The sequence below is a fragment of the Telmatherina bonti genome (assembly GCF_933228915.1).
Source record: "Telmatherina bonti genome assembly, chromosome: 1".
NCBI lineage: Eukaryota > Metazoa > Chordata > Actinopteri > Atheriniformes > Telmatherinidae > Telmatherina > Telmatherina bonti.
In genome coordinates, this window is record NC_136619.1 from 18,213,279 (window position 1) to 18,235,581 (window position 22,303).

The following is a 22,303-nucleotide window of genomic DNA, read 5'->3' on the forward strand; positions in this document are numbered from 1 at the left end:
GGCGTGGAATGGGCACTGTCTCGAAGAGACTCCAGACCTGGAAACATGGATGCATGCATTTCCTGTTATTCAAAAGTACAGTATTATTTAGCTGAGTTGAACAGAGAGAGATACTAAACTGATAAAGGAAGAGATAAGAAGACTGGTTAGAAGTTGGGCTTTCATTTCAGCAGGTACATTTCATCTCAGAGGGTGAAATAGTAAAGCTCAAATTACCATCTCATAGTTTTATGCCTCCCCCAATCAATTAGTTTATGTTTATATGAATATCTTTGAAGACTTGTTAGGCAATGACATTGTGGTGGTAAACAATGGTCAGAAAAGGGTGATGTTAAGACCCATGGTTTGTTGGGTCGTTGTGTTTTTTTTTTTTTTTAGTTTGCTTTGATTTCTAATTATGTGTTGTTGCAGGTGGAGTTAATGGCTGATTGGTGACAGCTGGCCAGGATCTCCAATCGGCTATTAAGATCTGCTTCTCCCACGGCGTGCCCCGGTCCACAGGAGTTTGGGCCTGGCATTTTTGGGTTGGATTTTGGTTTAGTTAATAAATATACTTTTGTATTCCGGATTCCTTTTCTTCGTTCATTTTGTTATGGTCTTTGCAGCCGATCGTAATAATTGGGGGCTCATCTTCATGTTTTTGGGGGGGGGGGGCGTGTTGCGCTTTCGCTGGTTTTGGCGTTGCCGCCGTCGCCCTGTGTGTTGTATTGCTGTGTGCGGTCGCGGCCGGTCTGGGTGGTTGCGGGCTCACTCCTCTGTAGGTGTAACGCGTCTCCCCTTTGGGTTTCGTTTGCTTGTGCTTGGTAGTGTGGGGTTATATGGTTGGAGCAGTTGTCTCGGGGGCATGGCCATAGGGGGGCAGCGGGTTTCCCATTTGTCTCGTTAGTGGTATTTGGTGTGTAAGTACCCACCATCCCTAATCCCTGAAGACCAGGGTTGAGTTAGGTATTGTGTGGTTGGCAGTTAGAGGGGGTGAGTTTGAACCGCTGGACCGGTGCGGCTGGTAGTTGTGATTATGTCGGTTGAGGACTTTCTTAAGGCTCCGTTTGAGGGTTTTTTGGATCAGTGTTCGTGGGATCAGCTGGTCCGTATTGCATAGCACTACGAGATTGATGTTGGTGATAAGCGGTTGAAGGAAAATGTTAAGGCTATTTTGCGGGCGAACCTGCATGAGATTGGGGTTTTCGCACAGGTTTCGCTGCATTCTGGTTCTGCTGGTGCGTCTACGGAGCTGGTGCAGGAGTCTGTTCCTGCTGGGTCCCTAAATTTTCAGCAGCAGAAAGAGTTGCTCTTGTTGCATATGTAGTTGGAGACGGATGAGGAATTGGCATTGGAGAAGATGCGACAGGAGATGGAGTTGGAGAAGGAAAGGATGAGGCAGCGTACGGAGCTGGCTAGGTTGGATCTGGAGAGTACGCGATGGATTTACTTAAAGATGGCAAACTGGCTGCGGGGTCTCGGCGTGACCTTGATAGATCCAGTATGGCTTTTGATGTGCTGGATGATTTGCGTTTGGTTCCTAAGTTTAATGAGGATGATGTGGATTCCTTCTTCACGCTGTTTGAGCGCATTGCTGATACGTGAGGCTGGTCTAGTTTGGACCGCACTACGTTGCTTCAGTGTGTGGTGGTGGGACGTGCTCAGGAAGTGGTATCTTTATTAAGTCTGAGTGACTGTGCCGATTATGGTCCGGTGAAGGCTGCTATCCTGAAAGCGTATGAGTTGGTTCCAGAGGCATATCGCCAGCGGTTTCGAACTTGGAAACGGGGTGACGGTGGTGGCGCCTCTGCCACTTGTACACAGTGGGCCCGATATGAATGTGAGGCTGTTTCCTGATGTTTTTAAGGCATGTGCGGTGATGCGCTCTATGGATGCAGCGCGTGCTGTGCATTCAGAACCTGCTAATGATGATTCGATCTTGCCTGTGTTTAGTCTGCCTGAGGGTCTTGGTTCTCTGACTTGTGATGATCTGGTTAGAGAACAGAAGGCTGATCTGGCACTGCAAACTTTCTTCTAGTCTGCTGTGTCTGCGGCGGCCGCTAAGGATTACGCCCAGGCATATTTGGTTCGGGAGGGTGTTTTATGGCGGAAATGGGTTCCCCAAAGTGACTGTTGTGATGGGGATCCGGTTTATCAGGTTGTTGTTAGTCTGTCATTCCGTCAGTTAGTCATGCGAGTCTCACATGATGATTCGGGTCAAATGGGTGTCAGAAAGACCTATGACCGCGTGTTGCGGTATTTCTTCTGGCCCTGCATGAGGAAGGATATTTCAGACTATATTAAAACGTGTCATACCTGCCAGCTGACCGGTAAGCCTAATCAAAAGGTTAAAGTGGCTCCTCTATGTCCCATTCCGGCTGTGAGTCAGCCGTTCAAATATCTGCTAGTTGACTGTGTAGGTCCCTTGCCTCGTTCGACTTCTGGAGCCATGTATTTATTGACAGTTATGTGTCAATGCACCCGGTATCCTGCCGCATACCCCCTGCATTCGCTTACTGCCAAGTCTGTGGTGCGTACGCTGACTCAATTCATATCAATTTTCGGAATACCCAGGGCCATTCAAAGTGACCAGGGGTCTAATTTTTCCTCCCGATTGTTTTCCCAGGTGTTAAAGCTTTTGCGTGTTCGGCATAATCGCTCAACTGCCTATCATGCGCAGAGCCAAGGCGCGCTTGAGCGTTTCCACCAGACGCTTAAGTCCTTGCTGCGCTCTTTTTGCGTGCAGATGAAGGCAGAGGGTTAGAGGGATTGGGTAGAGGGGTTGCCTTGGATGCTGCTTGCTGCAAGGGAGGTTGTGCAGGAAAGTACTTGATTCAGCCCTAATGATTTGGTTTTTGGACATATGGTTAGAGGACCGCTTAGTGCCTTGCATGAGTTGCAGGAATCTGAACCTCCTCAGACTGTAATTGATTACGTCAATGGTTTCCATCAGAGGCTATTCGCGTCTGTACAGATGGCCAAAGACAATCTGGCTGCTGCACAGGGTAGATGAAGCGGCGATATGATAGAAATGCAGAACTGCATGTGTTTCATCCCGGTGACCAGGTCTTAGCCTTACTTCCTGTGGTTACTTCGCCATTTCAGGCAAGGTTTTCTGGCCATTATACAGTTGTACGCCAGGTGACGGATAACAATTATCTTATTGCCATGCCCGAACGGCGGAAACGTCATCAGTTGTGTCACGTGAACCTCTTGAAATCGTATCAGGTTCAGGATTCACAGAAGGATGTGTACGGCATCCGCCCGGTCTGTGTTGGTTGTAGCGAGTTTCCTCAGACAGAGACGAGTAATGAGGATGACCTGCTGGATTCAGACGCCGCCCTACTGATGGGTAGACTTAAAAACTCTACGATATTGAAAGATTTGGAAGGGTTCCTTGGTCACTTATCTGTTTTCCAGTGACTTGAGTTGGCTAAGCTGCTGAGCGCTTATCCTGAGATATTTGGTGATGTTCCGTCCTGCACAAACATGATTGAACATGACATAGATGTGGGTGATGTGGAGCCGATTCGCCAACGGTTTTATAGAATGAACCCGGTAAAACGTAGCCTTTTGGACACTGAAGTGGAGTATATGCTACAGAACGGGATCGCAGAGCATTCAAAGTCGAGTTGGGCTTCACCATGCTTGTTGGTGCCTAAACCTGATAACACCCCAAGGTTTTGCACAGATTATGGGAAAGTTAACAGGGTCACCAAGCCCGATTCGTTTCCTTTGCCACGTATGGATGATTGTATTGATCAGGTGGGGTCTGCCAAGTTCATCAGTAAACTCGATCTTCTGAAGGGTTACTGGCAGGCTCCCCTGACTGAGCGGGCTTGTGAAATCTCCGCATTTGTCACGCCCAGTGGCCTGTTCTCTTACAGGGTAATGCCGTTTGGTTTGGGAAATGCCCCTGTGACATTTCAACGGCTGATGAACATGGTTGTGGGTGTATCTAGATGATGTCGTGATTTATTCTGATACGTGGTCCTCTCACATGGAGCGAAGAAAGGCCTTGTTGAGCCGGTTGTCCTCTGCGCGCCTTACCGTGAATTTGGCTAAGTGTGAACTCGCTCAGGCCACGGTGACCTACCTGGGTCGCCAAGTAGGCCAGGGTAGCGTGCGGCCCGTGCGTGCGAAGGTGGAGGCTATAGATAGGTATTCCCTGCCAACTACCAGAAAGGAACCTATGAGGTTTCTTGGGCTGGTGAGATATTACCGGAGTTTTTGCAGAAACTTTTCCTCAATCCTTGCGCCGTTGACCAATCTGTTGAAGGCTGATGCAAAGTTTTGTCCCCTGCGTGTCAACAGGCGTGTAGAACATGATGCCTAATCTGTCTTTTTAGGCTAAAGTAGCATCACTTTACTCTTTTAATCTTTGACACATTTGTGCAAAATCTGTAATAATTGTGGCAATATAATGTTTTGTGAGGTCATAGTGAATTTTGATCTTTGATCAGAAAAATCTAGCTGCTTTAAGTGAACATCTCTACCGCATTTATCAACATTTCCTTCACAAAAATGAAAAGAATCAAACTTTTGCACAAGATTTTGTGTGTCCATCCTGCATCCATTAAGCTCTACAAAAAGATAGGATGCTTTAAAAAAATAATCTTACAGCTACTATTTTTTCTCTGATGCAGAAACTGAGATCCAGTTAAACTGACTGAGGAACCTGAGGACATATTGTTGAAATAAATATATGTTTGGTGCATATAATTATATATTTAGCTGCTTGAAGTCTCTGCCAAGTAAACTGTAAAAGAAACAAAACAAGAACCACTACAACAAAAAACCCCATAATCCTTTGAAGCTTTGGTATGAAAGATTTGTCATCTACTAGCATGTTAAGATCTGCCAGAAACTGCTGTCACACAACCAGCTATGTTTAAAATGTATCCAAGCTTCCCATTTTTATTTTCACTAAAGTCAACTTCAGATGAGACTGCTTTTGCTGCAACTTAGAAGCGGCAAGTGTTTGCAATAATCCAGTGGTTCCCAAACTGGGGGGGTTGGCACTGGACATATTTGTTAAAGTACCAACTGAAAACTATTATAAATCAATAAGAGAGACTAAAATGAGAGAAGAAAATATGATGGAGCATATCTGCCCTTTAAAGTCAGGGTAAGGTCAGGTCAGGTAATCGTCTGGGAATAGTAATAACCATTGGTGGGTAATGAAGAGACCACAGTGTGTTGCATGCATGCAAATAAACTACCAAACTGTCATATGTAGAGTTGCTTTACTAAAGCAGGATCCATCTCATTGAAAACTGGCTCAGTAGTTTGCAGAGATTTCTGGTTTAAAATGTTTCAGACCATAGAAAAATGAACAATAGTACTGACATTTTTAACTGTACTGTGATGGACTGGTGACCAGTCCAGGCTGTACCCTGCCTCTTGCCCAAAGACTGCTGGGATAGGCTCCAGCATCCCCGCGACCATTAATCGAACAAGGCGGTTAGGATAGTAAATGAATGAATGAATGAATGAATGTTTTAACTGTAACTAACTAAGAAACTAATGTTTTCTTAGTATGTTTCTTTGGTTCATGTGACGGGAGGAGGAGGGACTTGACATTATTGTCGTCGATGCAAAGGGGCCTGGCAGAAAAAGTTTGGGAATTACTGATCTAACCAACATTGATACGGTTATTTTACATGTATATTTCCACTCCTTTATTTACGTCGTGCTTAAGCACATTGATTATTGTTTTTGAAACTTTCCTAATATGAAAACAAAGCGACCAAGAGATGCCAGCGATTTAGAAAATGGGATGCATTTTACATTATTTGCAGACAGTTATTAGGAGTGATAATGAATCATAACTATCTCTTTATTAACACATGTTTGGGACTTAAGCAGCTAAAGTACTTGCTGACTGCTTTTGGTCAATCTCAAAAGCAGTTATTGTAGTTCAACGAGGATAACTATGTATTTTTCTTGATTATATATATTTTTTTTTTATGACCAGAGATCAGCTCAGTGATCCTGTAGGCAGATACTTCTACTGCACAACTTTGCAGCTCTTCCAAGGTCACTTTTTATCTGTTTATTACTTTTGTTGCCTCCAACCCTCATCTGTAATTCTCCAAAACTTTACCTGAGGTTAGTTGGAAGAACTCAAAGAGACTAGTTTTGAGCTGCTTAGAAGCAGGTGCTGAAAATGTTTTCACAACAGGTTCATATATTATCAGAAATGTGACATTACATTTGGACACACAATGACGATTTTGAACTAATTATGTGACTAAAGAAGGCAAATGGCAGCATTAAATCTTTGTATTTGTTTAAAAGAAAAGAGGGTGAATATTTATGCATATACTATTCTTTAGGAGTGCATGTGTAGAACTTCACATATTTTTTTTCCTTTCACTTGGCCTAATTGGATTACTATGCCCTAGTCAGTTGCTTACAATCAAAAAGCCTTTATTTTAATACAACAGACTGTAATGGAATAGTTTTAGAAAATATAACAGGACTCTAAGCCAGTTTCTCAATTCTGGCTTATAATAGTGAGCTAGTCACAACCTATACTCAAACCTGATCCTTTCTTTGTGTAATATAATCCCTGCCAAAGCAAAATTCTTATCTGTAGCATGTAACCTTGAAGTAAACAAGAATCAGAGGAGCAATGTCCCAATGTCCCCCTTTGTGTTTTTTCAGCTTCTACTTTGTTCTAATAATTTTCATATTTCTATTATGGAATTTAAAAATCACAATGATTAACACCAAGACAAAGTAACTACCAGTAAAAATGCTGAAGTGACTCTAAAATTTAGTGTTTTCTATAAAAAGCCATGCAGTTAGTCCGAGTAATGATCATATCACAAAACCAGTCTCTGTTTTTTTTACCTGAGCAGCTGGCTTGTGACTGCTTGCCCCCATAGAATGAGGGTGGGACAGCTAGCCTGGAAGGGGTTCTGGAGCTCTGTCCTAAACCATGACCAGAACCTGAGGCCGAGGAACCTCCAGGAAGGGCCGGGAAGAGTGGAAGGACCCCAAGAGCTTTACCCAAAAGCCTGGGTCCCAGTGAGAGCACACGCACCTTCACATCCCGATAACAGTGGTTGATCATACGGAAGTGAACGTTCACCTTAGTCTTGATCCGGATCAGACACTTCACCATGATTCAGCAAAATAAACTAACAGTTTAACCTTGACACACTTTAGCAGCTCTTTTCCTGTAAGCGTGGTTGTCTTCAAATGGCCTCTTCTGTCTCTGTCCACTGGCTATTTGTCTTTTTCTTCGACTGTAGCTGGCTATCAAAGAGGCATTTCACTCTCAGACTGGTAGCTCATACATGCTGGCAGGCAGGCTGACAGCAGCACACAAAAAGAAGAGCACCAACAGAGTACAAGACAAAGCCAAGGAATGCAGTCTACTTGTTCTACAGTTCACATTGCTCCCTCCCTACTGTTAGCTGTGACACATGCCAGGGACCCCTGACAGCAGGAGTTATTTTCAGGCAGAGATATTATTACCAGTTGAAATACCAGGGCGTACAGAGCAACAGGACAAAACACTGGGGGATCATTTGTCACTGCTGCATTATTAGGGTGTAACATCATATTCTGTGCTCTAAGTCCACAGCAAGAGGAAGTCTAGTTTGACAGAGGAAGTTTTTGCCTCATAGTTGTTAATAAACTTTCCAAAACGAGCATTAATCTGATCAAGTTGATCAACTGAGTAAACTTGCTCTCAGTGGAAGCACTGGCAAAAGGTTAATAGCCAGTTGGAGGAGTAAGGGCACAGTAAGTGTCCTTTATAAACTGACAGGATGACTCTCTCATGACAACACACTGCCTGAGGCCAGCGTCTGATGGGCGATCTTTACTCTGCGTGTGTATGTGTGTGTTTTAGAAAAAATCTCATCCAAGAGAGACAGAGAAAGCTAAAATTCAAACGCTGTGTGTGAGTGACACTCAGTAGGGGAGGCTGTTGACATGGAGAGGCACTTACTGCAGTCTACTTTCTCCATTCAGGAAAACACGTGCAATGTGTTAAAATTGGGCGAGAGTGTTAAAAGGTACTCCATGTCTGCTATGGATTTGTAATCCACAGCAGAACAAATCACACTAAAGACAGTGATTCACAGCCCCCAGGACAATGAGAGGTTTGAACACTCGAGTTCAATAAAAAGATATTTGCAACAAAGATATAACTCTCATACAAGCAAGTCAGATGCTCAGAAGCCCACCTCCACCATATCCATTTTTGTCATCACCACTTTATTAAAGTGACCTTATTTAACCAGGTGTTACGTGCATGTCATACTTTCAGCCTCACTGATTTATCCTTGAATAGTTTGAATACTAAATAACTCGCAAAAACACATAGATAGTGAATAAAGGGCAATCACAATTATAAATGTTTGCATTTCTGTAGAGCAAAACTCCCGCAAAAGAAAAAGAGCAAGTAGGACATTTTTATAAAGAGAGATGAGCAGCGCCTCCTTGGATTGTAGCTAGATGCTACATTGTCACACCACCAGTGGGTTGCCGAAATAAAATTGTTTCCACCTGTCTGATCCAGTCTAGCAGGAATTGTTTCACCCCAAAAAGGTTAACACAGTCCTGGAGACTGCATGGACTGTGCAAAGCACAGTCTGTTATTTTAAACTGATTTAAAGCAATAATGCCAGTTTTTCTGTTGCTAGTTTTACCACCAATTCTTCCGGATATTTACTAAGCCATTGCACTTATTGCTGGGCAATACAGCAAGCTTGTGTGTGTGTGTTTGCTGATCCTGATTTAGAAAATAGGTAGCTGAAAAAGCATGAATAAGTTTGTTAAATGTAGCTTATAACAGGAATAAGAGCAGGACCTCTCAGTCCAGTGTTGGAGTATAGAGCTATAGACAAATAGAATATTATTTGTAAAACATATGAAAAAGTTCAATATATATTTGAAGTAATTTGCATTCTAAACACATTTTAGGAGAGGACACTAGCCTCTCAGGAAGACAAATTAATTCAACCTTAGTACTTGGTAACAAAAGATACATAACTGAAAAAAAAGATGGTATAATCAACAAAACACAAGAAAACCTGTCCACGGTATAGAAAAACATCTGGAGTAACTGGATGACATCTATGATGAGTGGTTCGGTAATGGGAGAGACTCCCCATCCACCCCTCCTTTTATCGAGCATATTAAATATGATTGTTATTAAAATAGTTGCCTTACCTTTTACATTTTAACACAATAACTAGAAATCTGTCAAACATTAATGTTCAAAAGTTTCCTTTCAAAGTCAGACAACCGCTGAGACAACTCAGCTAACCCAGACAATTTCTGGATCAGATGAGTCTGAAGACACTTTTTCAACCCATGTTAAATATCAACAAGTTTAATCACTCTCCACTTCAAAGTGATGCCTCTTGTGTTTGTGAATGTGTGTGATGTTTACCTTCCATTATGGAGATGTGCACAGCTCTCCGTCGGGTTCTGGGTACACTGGTCAGACGAGGACCATGGGTAATAGATGGACAGCTCCTACTGGGCACCATGCCGGCCCTGGGAAAACAAATAAAAACAAGCAAAAATAACTATGCAAAAGCATTTTCAAAGCTAAAGTATAAGCATTGCACAATTTTATAAATGCAAGAACTATGACCTGTGGATCTCCGGAGGATCTCTCTTAATTTTGGCACTTTGTTCCATTACTTCTTTTGCAACTTTTCCACTGTGAAACACAGAGATGAGAAAGAGATGATGACATGTAAAGAACTCACCTAAGGTTGCATATATATATATACATATATATATATATATATATATATATATATATATATATATATATATATGTATGTATATATATGTATGTATATATATATATATATATATATATATATATATATATATATATATATATATATATATATATATATATATATATATATATATGTATGTATATATGCAAGTATGTCCTTAATCTTTGTGAGTGATCCACTGTATAACGTGCACTTTTAATTTCATACCTGTATCTGAATCGACTACCCTTGAAGAAGAGATTGCTACTGGACACGGTGCGGACTTGGCTCGACTTCTCCAGCCTGCGAGTGAAGAAAGCGTATATATAATCAGAAATTTAAATGATATGTCAATTCTTAATCGGTTTTTGTATCTCCTGCTACTCACTTATAAAATGCCTGATTCTCAACTCCACATTTCCACAGATGCTTACAGGCTTCTGGTGTAGGTGCAAAGTAAGTCAGTATTATCTTCCTGTCCTGTAACAGACCAGGGTAGCTTAACTCATGGTGTACGGGTTATTCAGAAAGGCAATGCTTCTGAGGAAAAGGCTTGCATTCTTCAGTCCAAGTCTTACAGTCATTTTAATACATAACTGACTTTTAACTTAAGAAAATTACTGTAAATAAATAAATATAATATTTTGTACTATATGATTTAGGAAATCAAGCTCTGCCTTTTATGCATCTCAAGCATAAACAAAATGTGTAGAATATTAACTAACCAACAGATACTGCCTTTAATTTAATGATATGTAAAAGAAAATCAGATAACAATCTTTTTGGAGTTGTTATGAGTTCATTTCTAATATTACCTCCTTCTGATTTGCATAAATATGGAATGTCTTTGCTTCAAACTTGAGTTTGGTCACCTCCTCCCTGAGATACAAAGACAGATAGAACAGACAAGTAGAACACATAGAGAAGGGAAAAGAAAAAGAACATAAAACATTACAAAACCAGAAACGCATGTCAGAGAGTGCAGACCTCCCAAAGCAAACTTTTAAAAGAATTCTTCACAACATGGGTGGAAGTGAGCTGATGGCAGAGTTCTGTGCTCTCAGAGTACTTTTTTAGTTATGTTCCTCAACTTGAAACTGGTTACACCATTACAAGGTACAAAGGTGCTGAGATGCAGAGAATGTGAAGAAGAAATTTCTTAATGATTTAATTATTTATGATAAAAATAATCTTGTTCTTTACTTTAAAAAAAAAGAAGTAAATACCACAACAGATGGGGATCAAGATGTGACACTTTAGATTATGCTGTATTTAAAAAGATACTATGTAACTTTGAATGTGAATGTTTTGTGCAGATTAGGCTTGTTTACATGCAGTAAAAGCATTTCCTATACTTTAATTTTGAGGCTGCAAGTTGCTACTTTTCCACACGATTTGTATCCTGCGGCTTAAACAACTTTTCAGAGATGGATTTTTATCGGTTAATCAGTCATTTTGCACTTTATTCACACACCGTTATAGAAAACTCAGGAAGAAAATGCACATGTTGCTGCCTTCAAGTTAAAGGCCATCAATATGACTGTTGAAGAAGGGAATAGTCTTTATGGTAATACATGTAATTTTCAAGGAAGTACAGAACAATTAGAAACTTGATTTAGTTTTATGGTTTTCATACGCTGTTCAACAGGAGCAGTGCTATTGTAATGTAAAACTAAGAGTTATTGCTGACGTTTGCAGAACAATAAGTTATACACATGAGTTGCACAAAAGTTACTGCTTCATTTGATATTCAAAACTATAATTTATAGTAATGTTTTTCGGACAGTTTTTTTTTTTACTTTGGGTTAATGTTTCATTTTATTTTTTTGTGAGTGTCACGGATAGAGACTATTTAATTTTGCAACAGTGTCACATGGCCTTTGGGAAGTCACAGGTTTAGCGCCAATAATGATTAAATCTTACACAGTATCACTTAAACAAAAACAAATTTAAAGTGTTATAATTAGTTATTATTATTATTATTATTATTATTATTATTATTATTATTATTATTAGTTATGTTATTAACAAGGGTCATATTTAGTTATAAGCAGTTGTCAAATAATTATGTACACCCTACTGCTTTAATTTGAAAAAGGCTAAGTAGCAGTCAAGTGCTGCTGATCAAATGTAAGAGTTCCTGTATAAAAACAGAATTTTTCCTCAGTTTGATGGTGTGGAGCAGACAGGTGTGTTAATGCAATGCCAAAGAGAACAGACATCAGCAATGAACTAAGAAAACACATAAATCTGAGAAAGGTTATAAAGCTATTAAACATAGACTATTCAAACATTTAAGTCAGTTTCCTATTTTTTTTTTAGATTGGATGTCCCATTAAGTTTACCTCAAGGTTGGACCATAAAATGTTCTGAGAAACTGAGGGAAAAAAAATCTATGGTGAAGGTGTGATCATTTGGGTCGATTTTACAAAAACAAGAATTGGTCACTTGGTAATGATCAAGGAGTTACTAAAGAAGTCAAATCTGAGGCCAGATGTCAAACATGTAATGCCTGCTGTAAAATTGGGTCCTATAACAAGACAACCATTCTGAAAAGGGAAATAAGAGAGTTAACTCACAAAACCTTGCATTTACATGTGCCTCCAGATATGACAGATAAACTTATATGAATATTGTGTTGAGCTCATTCATTACTTCTTACCATTTGAGGAAATGGACCCTTCTGTTTCCTTGTAACACAGTGAATCCAAAAGGAGTGAAAGCCAAAAAGGCTGGGTTTCCAGATACATCCTAAGAGGAACATGAAGAATTTAAAAGAAAAAAAAAATCATTAAAACAGTCTACAGTTATAAGTACAATGAGATTATATTCTTTTTGCAAATATCAAGATTATTAAGGCACTTCAAGAAATAAAACATAATAATTTAATATTAGGAAACTGGCTTTGTGAATGCTACCTTGCAAGGATGTGGGTCCACTCCATACGTCTCCAACATCTGAGCTTTCTGGAGGAAGTTCAGCTCTGACGTTTCTGGACTCTGACCTCTGAGAAAATCAAACCGAAACAAGTTTTGCACTGGCCTAAAAATCATAATCTAATACTTTGCTTATTTCTGAAAAACAAGGGAATCAAATCTATGAATGGTTTTAAGTAAAACCCTGACAACATAAATGTTGTAGGCGCAAGGTTTGCTAATTGGAGATTGCTGCTATGTCAAGTGTTATTCAACACATTGTCTCTGTTCAAGCATCTGGGCAGTGACTAATGCTGTCAAAGTTGTTGTATTGACAAGTGTAAAAGGATTTGCTGTAATTATTTTATTTGTCACATTAACCTGAATAGAGTGAATATTTAGCACTTCCTGGCACTCTGCTTTTGCATGAGATTCTGATTTAAAGATCCTTTGTCAAAAATCAGACAGGAGAAATACTGGATGCAAACAGGGTGGAATTTATACCAATTTTCATGAATGCAATCAGTCATTCATTTTGTTGTCTCGAATTATGCCAGCACTGTCATCACTTTCCAGAAAAAGGATTTGGCAAAAACCCTCTCTGTTCCTGACACAACAGCAGAAATATATATTTAATCAAAGCAAAAGGTAAACAATGATCAATAGATGGCAGTATTGGATTCAAATTATATCCAGTTACTGTAGTAAGCCAAGGCTTGTATGAGCCCTATGTATTTTTAATTTATAAAGCTCTACTCAGCTGAGTTTATCATACATCATACATTTCGGTAAGCCAGATTTGAACTGCAGAATGAAAAGGATCCTGTTCATCATCATCAGTCTCTGAGAGGAAGAAGTGACTATATGAGAAGTGGAGAGCATAAAAACTCAGAGTTAGACACTCCCAGTATAGTGATTGTTTTAGAAAGGGATGGATGCACATGTGGGCAGGGATCAGGATAGGTTACCCCTTACATCAGCTCAGTCTTGTGGATGTCAGCAATCCGTCGCTCCAGCTTCTCTGAGTGTTTAGGAAAGAATTGAAACTTGGAGCTGTAGCCTTCGGGGTGCTTCCCAGGGTCATAATCACCAATTTCAGCTAGATTTATAAAAAAAAGAAAGTAAGAGATAAAAATTACAGGTTGAGGATTACCGTTTTTACTAAGGTATAATAAGGTGATAAAACTCTTGCACTAATCTAATGGCATACTTCACTTTAACTTCTGTAAGTAGATGTACTGGTGTTGAATCATAAAGCCTCAGAAGAGCAAAAAAGCTAAAAGTTGAGGATTTTAAAGCCCACATTCCCTTAAAGGTTCCCCCCCAAAAAATCCTGCCAGCCTGCAAACAGAACAGTTCTAGGCTGACTAGAATCAGCTTTGGGAAAACTTGGGGTTCCAGGTATGACTTATATATAAGATGTAAGGAAGGAATTGTAAATACCCATGATTTATAGCCTTCAGCGTGTGAGCCTTTTTATGTGCTGGTCAGTTCCCTCTTACTTTATTCTCTTTGCATTGGCTTAATGCATTATATCAGAAGCACCATCACTATATCATCTAAAAACAGCTGGACCAACTTCTGATACACTTCTCTGACATGTATGTTAGAGATAATGGGCATGTTTAAATGTAGAGATTGTTACGCAGTCTGATATTCTTGCAGATGACCTCTCCATAAGGAGACACCTGGTCAACAAAATGTTCAAGCTTAAGCAGTATTTAAAGCTTAGTTAGCAAGTATAAATAATAATTAAGGTTGGGCTGTGGCAGTCACTATCCTCTGGTCCTTTATCACTCATGGACCTTCTGCACTTTTCCCTCAAGCGTCTAAAACAAGTGAATTCATTACTATTTCATTTGTTATAAAAAGATTTAACTGCACTGTATTTGCACCTTCTCTGACTAATTTGACCATCTTAAATTGGTGCAGTTAGCCCTGCAGAGCAAATGATCTGCAGCTGTGAATAACTAAATGGAGAAGTTAATGAATTCCAATACATGAGCAAGGTATCTGGTAGTCAGCACTGTGGGGACACGGTAAGAACATTTATATTCAGGGAGAAGCTAAGAGACAAAATGCTGTTTGAGTAGATGGTTGGGAGACAGTGCAACTTTTCTTTTACAATGCATTTCAACTCTACATGTTAATGTCAGCTTTTCCACTGTTTAAAATTGTATCAAAGGAAACAACCTGACTTTTGCCATTATTTCCAGCATAAAAACAGAAAACTCCCACATTTCCCAAGATTTCCATCAAGCATCAGTTAGCAATGGTATTACTTTATGTCTTTACACATTCTATCTACACAAACACACCCGCATGGAACACAGCTGGCAATAAATAAATTAGCCTGGTCTGATCCCAAAACTATCCATCTAAGCTACCTTGTAAAATGTAGGCAGCCAGCAGAGCTGCATCTGATGTTTTACAGAGGAGACGGCCATGGTAGAGGTCCCTTTTGACCTGCAGGAAAACAAGATATCTGTGGAGTGGAAGAAAGAGAAGCAGAGAAGCCAACTATGTTCATCACAGTCATAAAGGATTTAACACACTTTGTTGATGCTCATAGTCTAACAATAAGTCTTCCCTTAAAGTTGTCAGGAGGAGAAATATTGAGAAGACCTAGGATTTAATAATGTGAATTATTTGCTGCGAAAGTGATGACGATAGCTTATGAGACAGCTGCGATGAGACCATCAGTGTTGTTTTTGTGGTTAGGAAAGATAAGCTGCCTTGTCATTCTACAGCATGGAAAGTAAAATAAATGCAACCACTAACACTATTTGGCTCTTTAACAACCTATTTAGTTTTACATTTACAATTGCAGTTTAAAAAAAAACATAAATGACTACCAATCATCCATTCAACACTATAGTAATGTTTAACTTGAGGTAGAAATACAACTAACAAATATTCCTTTCTGAAAATAAACAGTGACTTGAAATACAGCTACAGGCGCATTCTGAAATCCATTTGGTGTATCTCAGTGATCGGTACTAAACCACTATAATAATAAACTTTTAATATGACCTTTTTTGTGTCAAAGATTAATTTTATACCCACATGATTCTGCTACTCTCTAAACAACAAAGCAATAAAGAGCTGCACAAAGCGCTGCTGTGAAATGTGTCAGAGTTAGACGCAGGTTTAAACATCTTTACATTAAAGACTATTCAGAATTGTCACGTGATTTAATCAACTCTTGCTGGTACATAAATTGTAAAAAATGTACACACTGGATTTATATTTATGTGCTCATAAAGCCTTGTTTATTTCATGCTTGTCTTGCCAACTCATCATGCAAGAGCTCTAAAATGCGTCACCGTGTCTCAGTGAAGTTTCTCTAAAATCAAACAAAAGCAGCTGTGAAATATCTGTGTATGCTGTGTATTTGTATGTCTGTGAAAGCACCCCCAGCCAGAACAGATGGACGGAGAATAGACGGACTCTCCCCTGCCGGCGCTCTGCTCCATCAAGAAGAGCCAGACTGTAAAGGAGAGATTTCATTGCGTGGCAACAGACTAGGCATGTGATTTACAGGGATCTGTGCGCGCCTCACAGCAGTTTGTTCAGCTGTCAAGGATGCCACATACAGAGCAGCAGTCGTGAGGGTCTTGACCACACTTTAGCTGATGAGAAATGAAAAGATTTCATTCCTCACCGAACGTAGATTTGTTGAGCACCGGATAAGTGAATGTGTGGGCTTTTTCCTCTTTGACGCTTCACATCTTTTGTTACATTTGAAGATAAAACTGCTTAAAATGACATGATTTGATAATTTAACTTTCTAGTCAAAGTTGTACTGAAACTAATTTGACTTGTGACTTTAATATAATAAAGCTGTCTTTAGCTTGGATGTTGTTACTTGTCAATAAATAAAAAGTGACAAAAGCATAAAATAATGAGAGTTAGAAAAAGCCCCCTCTTCCCCCCCAGGGGACTGATCTGACTTTGAATTTGCTTTTTAGGTTTTAAAAGCATGTTTGAAACAGTGAGTCCAGTTTCAGAACTCTTACTTTATCATCAAACTAAAACAAAAACAACAAAATACAAAAAACAAATGAATGCTAATTTTCTCTGAGGGCTCAAAAGATCACATTTGTCCTTTGTCTTTTGATGCTGAGATATCCCCAGACTCTCTGAATCTTTCACAGAATGATGCTCTGTGCAGGTTGAGAGATAACTTCTTTTTTTTATTTTTCATCAATCTATAATAATAGAAAGTGTAATCGTTTAATTCATACTTGACTTAACTTTACTTGGTTAAGCTAATTTTTCATTACAACTGAAAACCATGTGGGTAGGGTCATTAAAGCACGGTAGTTCAAATGTCATTTGTAGGAGATACAAATGTGAGGAAACAATAGTGAATATTTAGGAAACGTACCGAGTGGCTTTTTGTCAAACTCAAAGTAAAAGAAGAGAGACAGAGAAGGCTGGGCGATGAGACGATAGACTCGAGAAAAATAAAGGAGAGTTTGGGAAGAAGTTGCTCTCCTGACCCATCCAGTGATGTCACTCCTAACAGCAGCCTGCAGTTTGTAGATATTTTATGTCTGTAAGTTAAAGTTTGCAAATAATTTCAAAGTTTGTATTTATTAGGGCTGCATGGTGGCATAGTGGTTAGCACTGTGGCCTCACAGCAAGAAGGTCACTGGTTTGATCCTCAGCTGGGGAAAGGTTTGGTCAGTGGCCTTTCTGTGTGCAGTTTGCATGTTCTCCCTGTGTATGTGTGGGTTCTCTCCAGGTACTCCAGCTTCCTCCCACCATCCAAAGACATGCATGTTAGGTTAGGTTAATTGGTTACTCTAAATTGCCCATAGGAGTGAGTGTGAGCATGAGTGGTTGTTTGTCTCTGTGTGGCCCTGCGATGGACTGGCAAGCTGTCCAGGGTGTACCCTGCCCTTTGCCCAAAGCCAGCTGGGATAGGTTCCAGCTTCCCCGCAACCCTGAATTGGATTAAGCGGTTTAGAAAATGAATGAATGTATTTATTATTAAATTTAGTCATCTTGCAAAATAAGAAAAATCTGCCTGAAAATATTTGTAAAATAAATTTATATTTGTAGAAAAAAATGCAAACATCTTGCCCACAGATAAAAAAAACTCAAAACGGTATGCAAGACTCTAAGCTGTGGTTGTGAATTTTGCCCCAGTCTTCATAACTATCTGATTGGATGGTCACTAATTAAACTGTCCAATCGGACAGTCTGTCTGCATTGCTGAGTAGATCAGTTTTATAGATGGGTGATGGTGCAACCAGAGTGGTTTATTACTGGGTGCGACAAGCTCTGTGACAAAATCAATATTATGATTTTAGTAACAAAATCAGACAAATTAATATTATTCAGTTCAAGTCTGAAGCTGAAAAGTGAACGCAATAAAGTGAAATCATTCAGTCCAAGACTTGAGCAGCAGGCACTCCGGTCTGTCTCTCTGCAAAGCACCACTTTCTCCTCCACCCGGCTGTTATTGGCGACCGCTCACCTCGCTCTCCTCCAGCTGGCCTCTGTGCTGCAGTTTGTCTGGATACTGGGGTAACTGCTACTGCAGTAGGATGCTCACCGTGGTTCTCCCAGCTCCTTCAAAAACAGGCACTGCTTGTAGGTTTGCTGTTGGTTCCCGAGTCATACAGGTGGTGGATTGTACCGGAGCCCAGCATATGATTATGTATTTTTTCAGCCACCTCTCGACAGTAGTTACCAAGAGTGCCTTGTACTAACATGGTGTGTGTCACCCCAATTGAATTGAATTGAGTTAGTTTGTCAACTCAAGTGTAACTTGCAGATGAAAGTAAGTCTGATGCATTGTATCAACAGGGAATATTTCAGTAAATAATTGTAAATGTACACTCATAAAATATATGAAACGACCCTCACCTTCTTCCACTTGCACGCTTACCTGGTGATTTCCTCTTTAAGAGCAGCAGGGTCCGGCGGGTAAAACTTGACACGCAAACACATGGTGAAGGGAGGCTGGGCTATAAATAGAAGACAAAAAAAAGAGAGGAATCAGTATATTTAGATATTCCAAGCATTAACCTGAGAATAAATGTGTGTGGGTGCAGTTCATGTTTTACCCATGTTCTTCATCAGTGTTTTATATTATGACCAAATCTGGACAATTTCTAGGTGGGTTGAACCCAAACAGGCATGCTTAATACTTACACTTCATTTGTTTGGCAATTGACTTTGTAAACTCCAACCAGTGCTGCAAAGAAAAGGATGAGAAGTAAAGACCTGCTTCTTGAACACAGAACTGTCAGTCTGGCATCTCATAGCTCAGCAGCTGAGGATGATGACGTATAATCTATAGGTGGAAGGCACAGCTGAATTACTCCCATCTCCTTGTCTTATGTTAACTTAGAGTCAGACCAACAATCACCATGCAGTGAGGAGGCAACAGCTGCTTGAAAAAAATAAAACAGGAGATTGTTTCTGTTTTGGTTGTTTTTTTGTTCTTTTTACTGCTGTGTTTAACACAATGAATCACAACTCAGTCAGATAATGACACTGATAATCATGAAAGCACCAAAATCCTGGTAGGCACTGTAAAACACCAATATGTTGTGCTGTCTTTGTAAGCTTTCTGCTGATTGTATTTTAGTCTTTTTTTCTATTTTTTAAACCTTTGTGTTGGCTGATGCCTTCACCCTGAGAGAGAACTCTGAAAGTGCAGAGTGGAAAGCCGTTGGTTACTTTTCACAACATTTGTAATATATTCACAGATCAATAGTGCATAATTAACAAATAATCAGTTGAAGCCTGGCAAATCCAGCCAAGACTATTCCTTTGACAGACATTCATATCAATCCAAGAGGTTGGCCTTTCACCAGCTTGCATAATTAACCCGCAGGTAGTACTCCTTCCCTCTGTATTTATGTGGAGAAAAAAAGGCTTATGAGATCACTGAGAGCTGAAAAAAACAACTTTTGAGGAAAAATCTATGAAGATGTGTAATATATTCTAAGGTAAACCTTTTTAAGATTTACACCTGAAAAGCTGTTGAAAACCAAAGGGCATTACTTTATGGATGCATAGTTTCTGGAATAGGATTTTGCTCATTTCAAAACTCAATATATTTTTTTGTTTAAAATTTCAAACAGGACAAAAATTTAATTTCTGTGACCTAGCTGTACTGCTGTTTAGCAAGCATTATGTACTCAAATTAAAGAGGATGAACAGATTGACTATGCACCACTGATGTGCTTTATTTTTGTTTTATCCAATTAGACACCATGTAGGTCTTAATGGATTGTTAAATATGAATTTTGTTGAGAATTGTTAGTGTGCATTATTGTTTGTCTAGTTTGTCTCAGTGATAGTTTGGCAGTCTGTCAAGGGTGTACTTTGCCTTTCCTGTCATATCAATACGCATTTGATCAAGACGAGGACAAGTTGAATTCAGATCATTATATTTATTTCTTTTACAGTAATAAAGTTGAAGCTCATAAATAATAAATACATACGTTAGACCTTTTAGATGAAGGAAAAATAGGTTGAAACATTAAAAAAGTGAAAGCAATGAATCTAATAATGACTAAACACATGATGAAGAAGAGTCACTTTGCTGGATTTAGTTAGGTGGATTACTAAGAAACTTAATACTTACTCTTTGCTTGTCTGGGTCAACATATCGAATACCAAAGTAGTCTTTCTCCAGCAGGTTGAGATGGTGGCAGATGAGGTCAAAAAGGTACTGTCCTTTGGCATCCCGCTAGAAGAAAGATATGAAGACAGTCATTAAACACCCTTCTATATTTTGAGCAAAAAACTGAGAAGATAGAGAAAAGAAAGGGGAAAAAAACTTGAGCTCATTGCAACCTTCATCGTTCCCCCTTGAAAAATGTATAAATACACAAGGACAGTAAATCAACTCCCAGTTGACAGAACACAAATAAAAACACGAATATAGTCAGATCTACAGTGTAGGCTCTGTCCAGGGCAGCAAACAGTTTAAAGCACTATAAAATGCAGAAAGCACTTCAAAAAGATAAAGCATTGCATTCACGGGATTTCTTTTCATCTGATCAGCAAGTCCATTTTTGGTTCTTTTTAAACATCTGAGAAGTCAAAACAGTCACCAGAAAGTGTTTTAATATTTCACAACCCTCAAGGGAGATATATGAGGGCTATCAAATATTCATATGGAGGCTGCAGCCATCTGTGAAAGCTCGAAGAAATTTCTGCCATAGAAAAAGACCTGAGAAAGCAGTGAGACAAGGTGTGGGCAAAGAAAAGGGCATCCTGAGAAGAAGAGGATGCACTCATCATGGAAGTCAAAGCTGTACAGATATCTTTCTTTTTTGCTCTCATTTATTCTTTTTATGTCCGAGAAGAATTTTGGAATACATAATTTACATTATAGACAATGATCAAGTGATTTTTCCCTGAATTTTCTAAAAGTATTCAGGAAAAACAAATAAAAGTCAGCAGTGATTAAGTCTGTCAATGAATAGGAGAAGGACGGAAGGGCTAGGAGCTCATAAAATCCTGCATCTACCTGGAATGACCTATCAAAGTCCATTTTTAATGAAGTCTAATTTATGTCTAACAGGAACAACAAAAAGCTAAGCTGCCACTGAATGCATAACAAATAATTAACCAGTAATTAGGAGTTTAAAAAGCAAAACTTCTAAACCAAAGCAGTGCAATATTTTTAAATCAGTACGGTCACCCTCTGGATTTCAGTACTGCTTATATAGTGAAGGAGACACACAAGCAGCTCACTGATCACGGCTCAGAGATCTAAATCAACGGAGCAGGTTCAAACGCATGTTTGGACAGAGACTATAAAAGAATAGTTTAATCTGGCAATAAATAATGTAGTGAGAATCATCAGCATCATGTTGAAACTTTAGGCATTGTTAGATGTTTGCTAGTCTGTGCTACAACTTATGTATAAAAGCTCAGTATATAGGGGAGTAATGTAGAAACTAACATGTTGTGGTTTGATAGCAAGGTTTTGTCTCTAGTTTAGAATTGAGGAATATAATTGAACCCACTCTAAGCTTTGTGTGAAGCTAATCTAACTGCCTGCTAAGAAAAGCAAATGAAGGGATTTACAGAAATGGTACATTTTAGCTTGTGTAATTAGATAAAATAAAAACTGTTTTATGTATGTTAGAGGGAAATTGTTGTGAGGTAAATCTAAAATAATTATAAGTCCTGCTCTGCTGATTGGATTGACCTTTATCTTTCCATCTTATATGTGAAGAAGTAACTCGCTGAACACTTTGTTCTCACTGTGTTGAGTAGAGGATGTGAAGAATTGTCCATTATGTTCAGCAGCTTGTGCAGCATTGTTCTCTCTACAATCAGTTCCAGCGGCTTCAGAATTCTCCTTGCACCGAGTCGCCCTTCTAGATGATTTGGTTTAGTTTCAAGTCTCTGGCTTTGAAGCTGCTGTCCCAACAGATGCCTGATAGACAAACACTGAAGGAGCTCAGCTTTCCCAAGTAGTACAATCTTAACTCTACAGTCATCCCTTTTGTTTTGTTTGTGTTCAACATGAGTTGATTGTTTCCGCACCAACTCAGAAATTGACAGACCAGTTCTCTGTACTCAGCTTCTTGTCCATCACTGATACAGCACACAACTGCAGAGTCATCAGTTCAGTTCTGCAGATGACAGTACTTGAAGTTGTATTGG

General features: G+C 39.3%; 1 protein-coding gene across 2 annotated transcripts in view; it reads right to left on the reverse strand.

Moving 5' to 3' along the window:
- Positions 1-22,303, reverse strand: part of frmd5b (FERM domain containing 5b) — a gene marked incomplete at its 5' end in the record, with an annotated part of 73,280 nt that overhangs the window by 855 nt on the left and 50,122 nt on the right. Inside the window, 13 exons of one of the 2 annotated variants that reach the window (XM_079245267.1) lie at positions 1-37; positions 9,395-9,501; positions 9,602-9,670; positions 9,966-10,040; positions 10,126-10,217; positions 10,553-10,616; positions 12,400-12,488; positions 12,656-12,743; positions 13,628-13,751; positions 15,040-15,137; positions 18,555-18,633; positions 18,821-18,863; positions 20,265-20,369. The exon at positions 1-37 is cut by the window's left edge and continues 855 nt beyond it. In XM_079245267.1, coding sequence (XP_079101393.1) covers positions 1-37; positions 9,395-9,501; positions 9,602-9,670; positions 9,966-10,040; positions 10,126-10,217; positions 10,553-10,616; positions 12,400-12,488; positions 12,656-12,743; positions 13,628-13,751; positions 15,040-15,137; positions 18,555-18,633; positions 18,821-18,863; positions 20,265-20,369 — 1,070 coding nt within the window. The remainder of the gene's footprint in view (positions 38-9,394; positions 9,502-9,601; positions 9,671-9,965; positions 10,041-10,125; positions 10,218-10,552; positions 10,617-12,399; positions 12,489-12,655; positions 12,744-13,627; positions 13,752-15,039; positions 15,138-18,554; positions 18,634-18,820; positions 18,864-20,264; positions 20,370-22,303) is intronic. The other variant, XM_079245268.1, reaches the window with a different exon arrangement.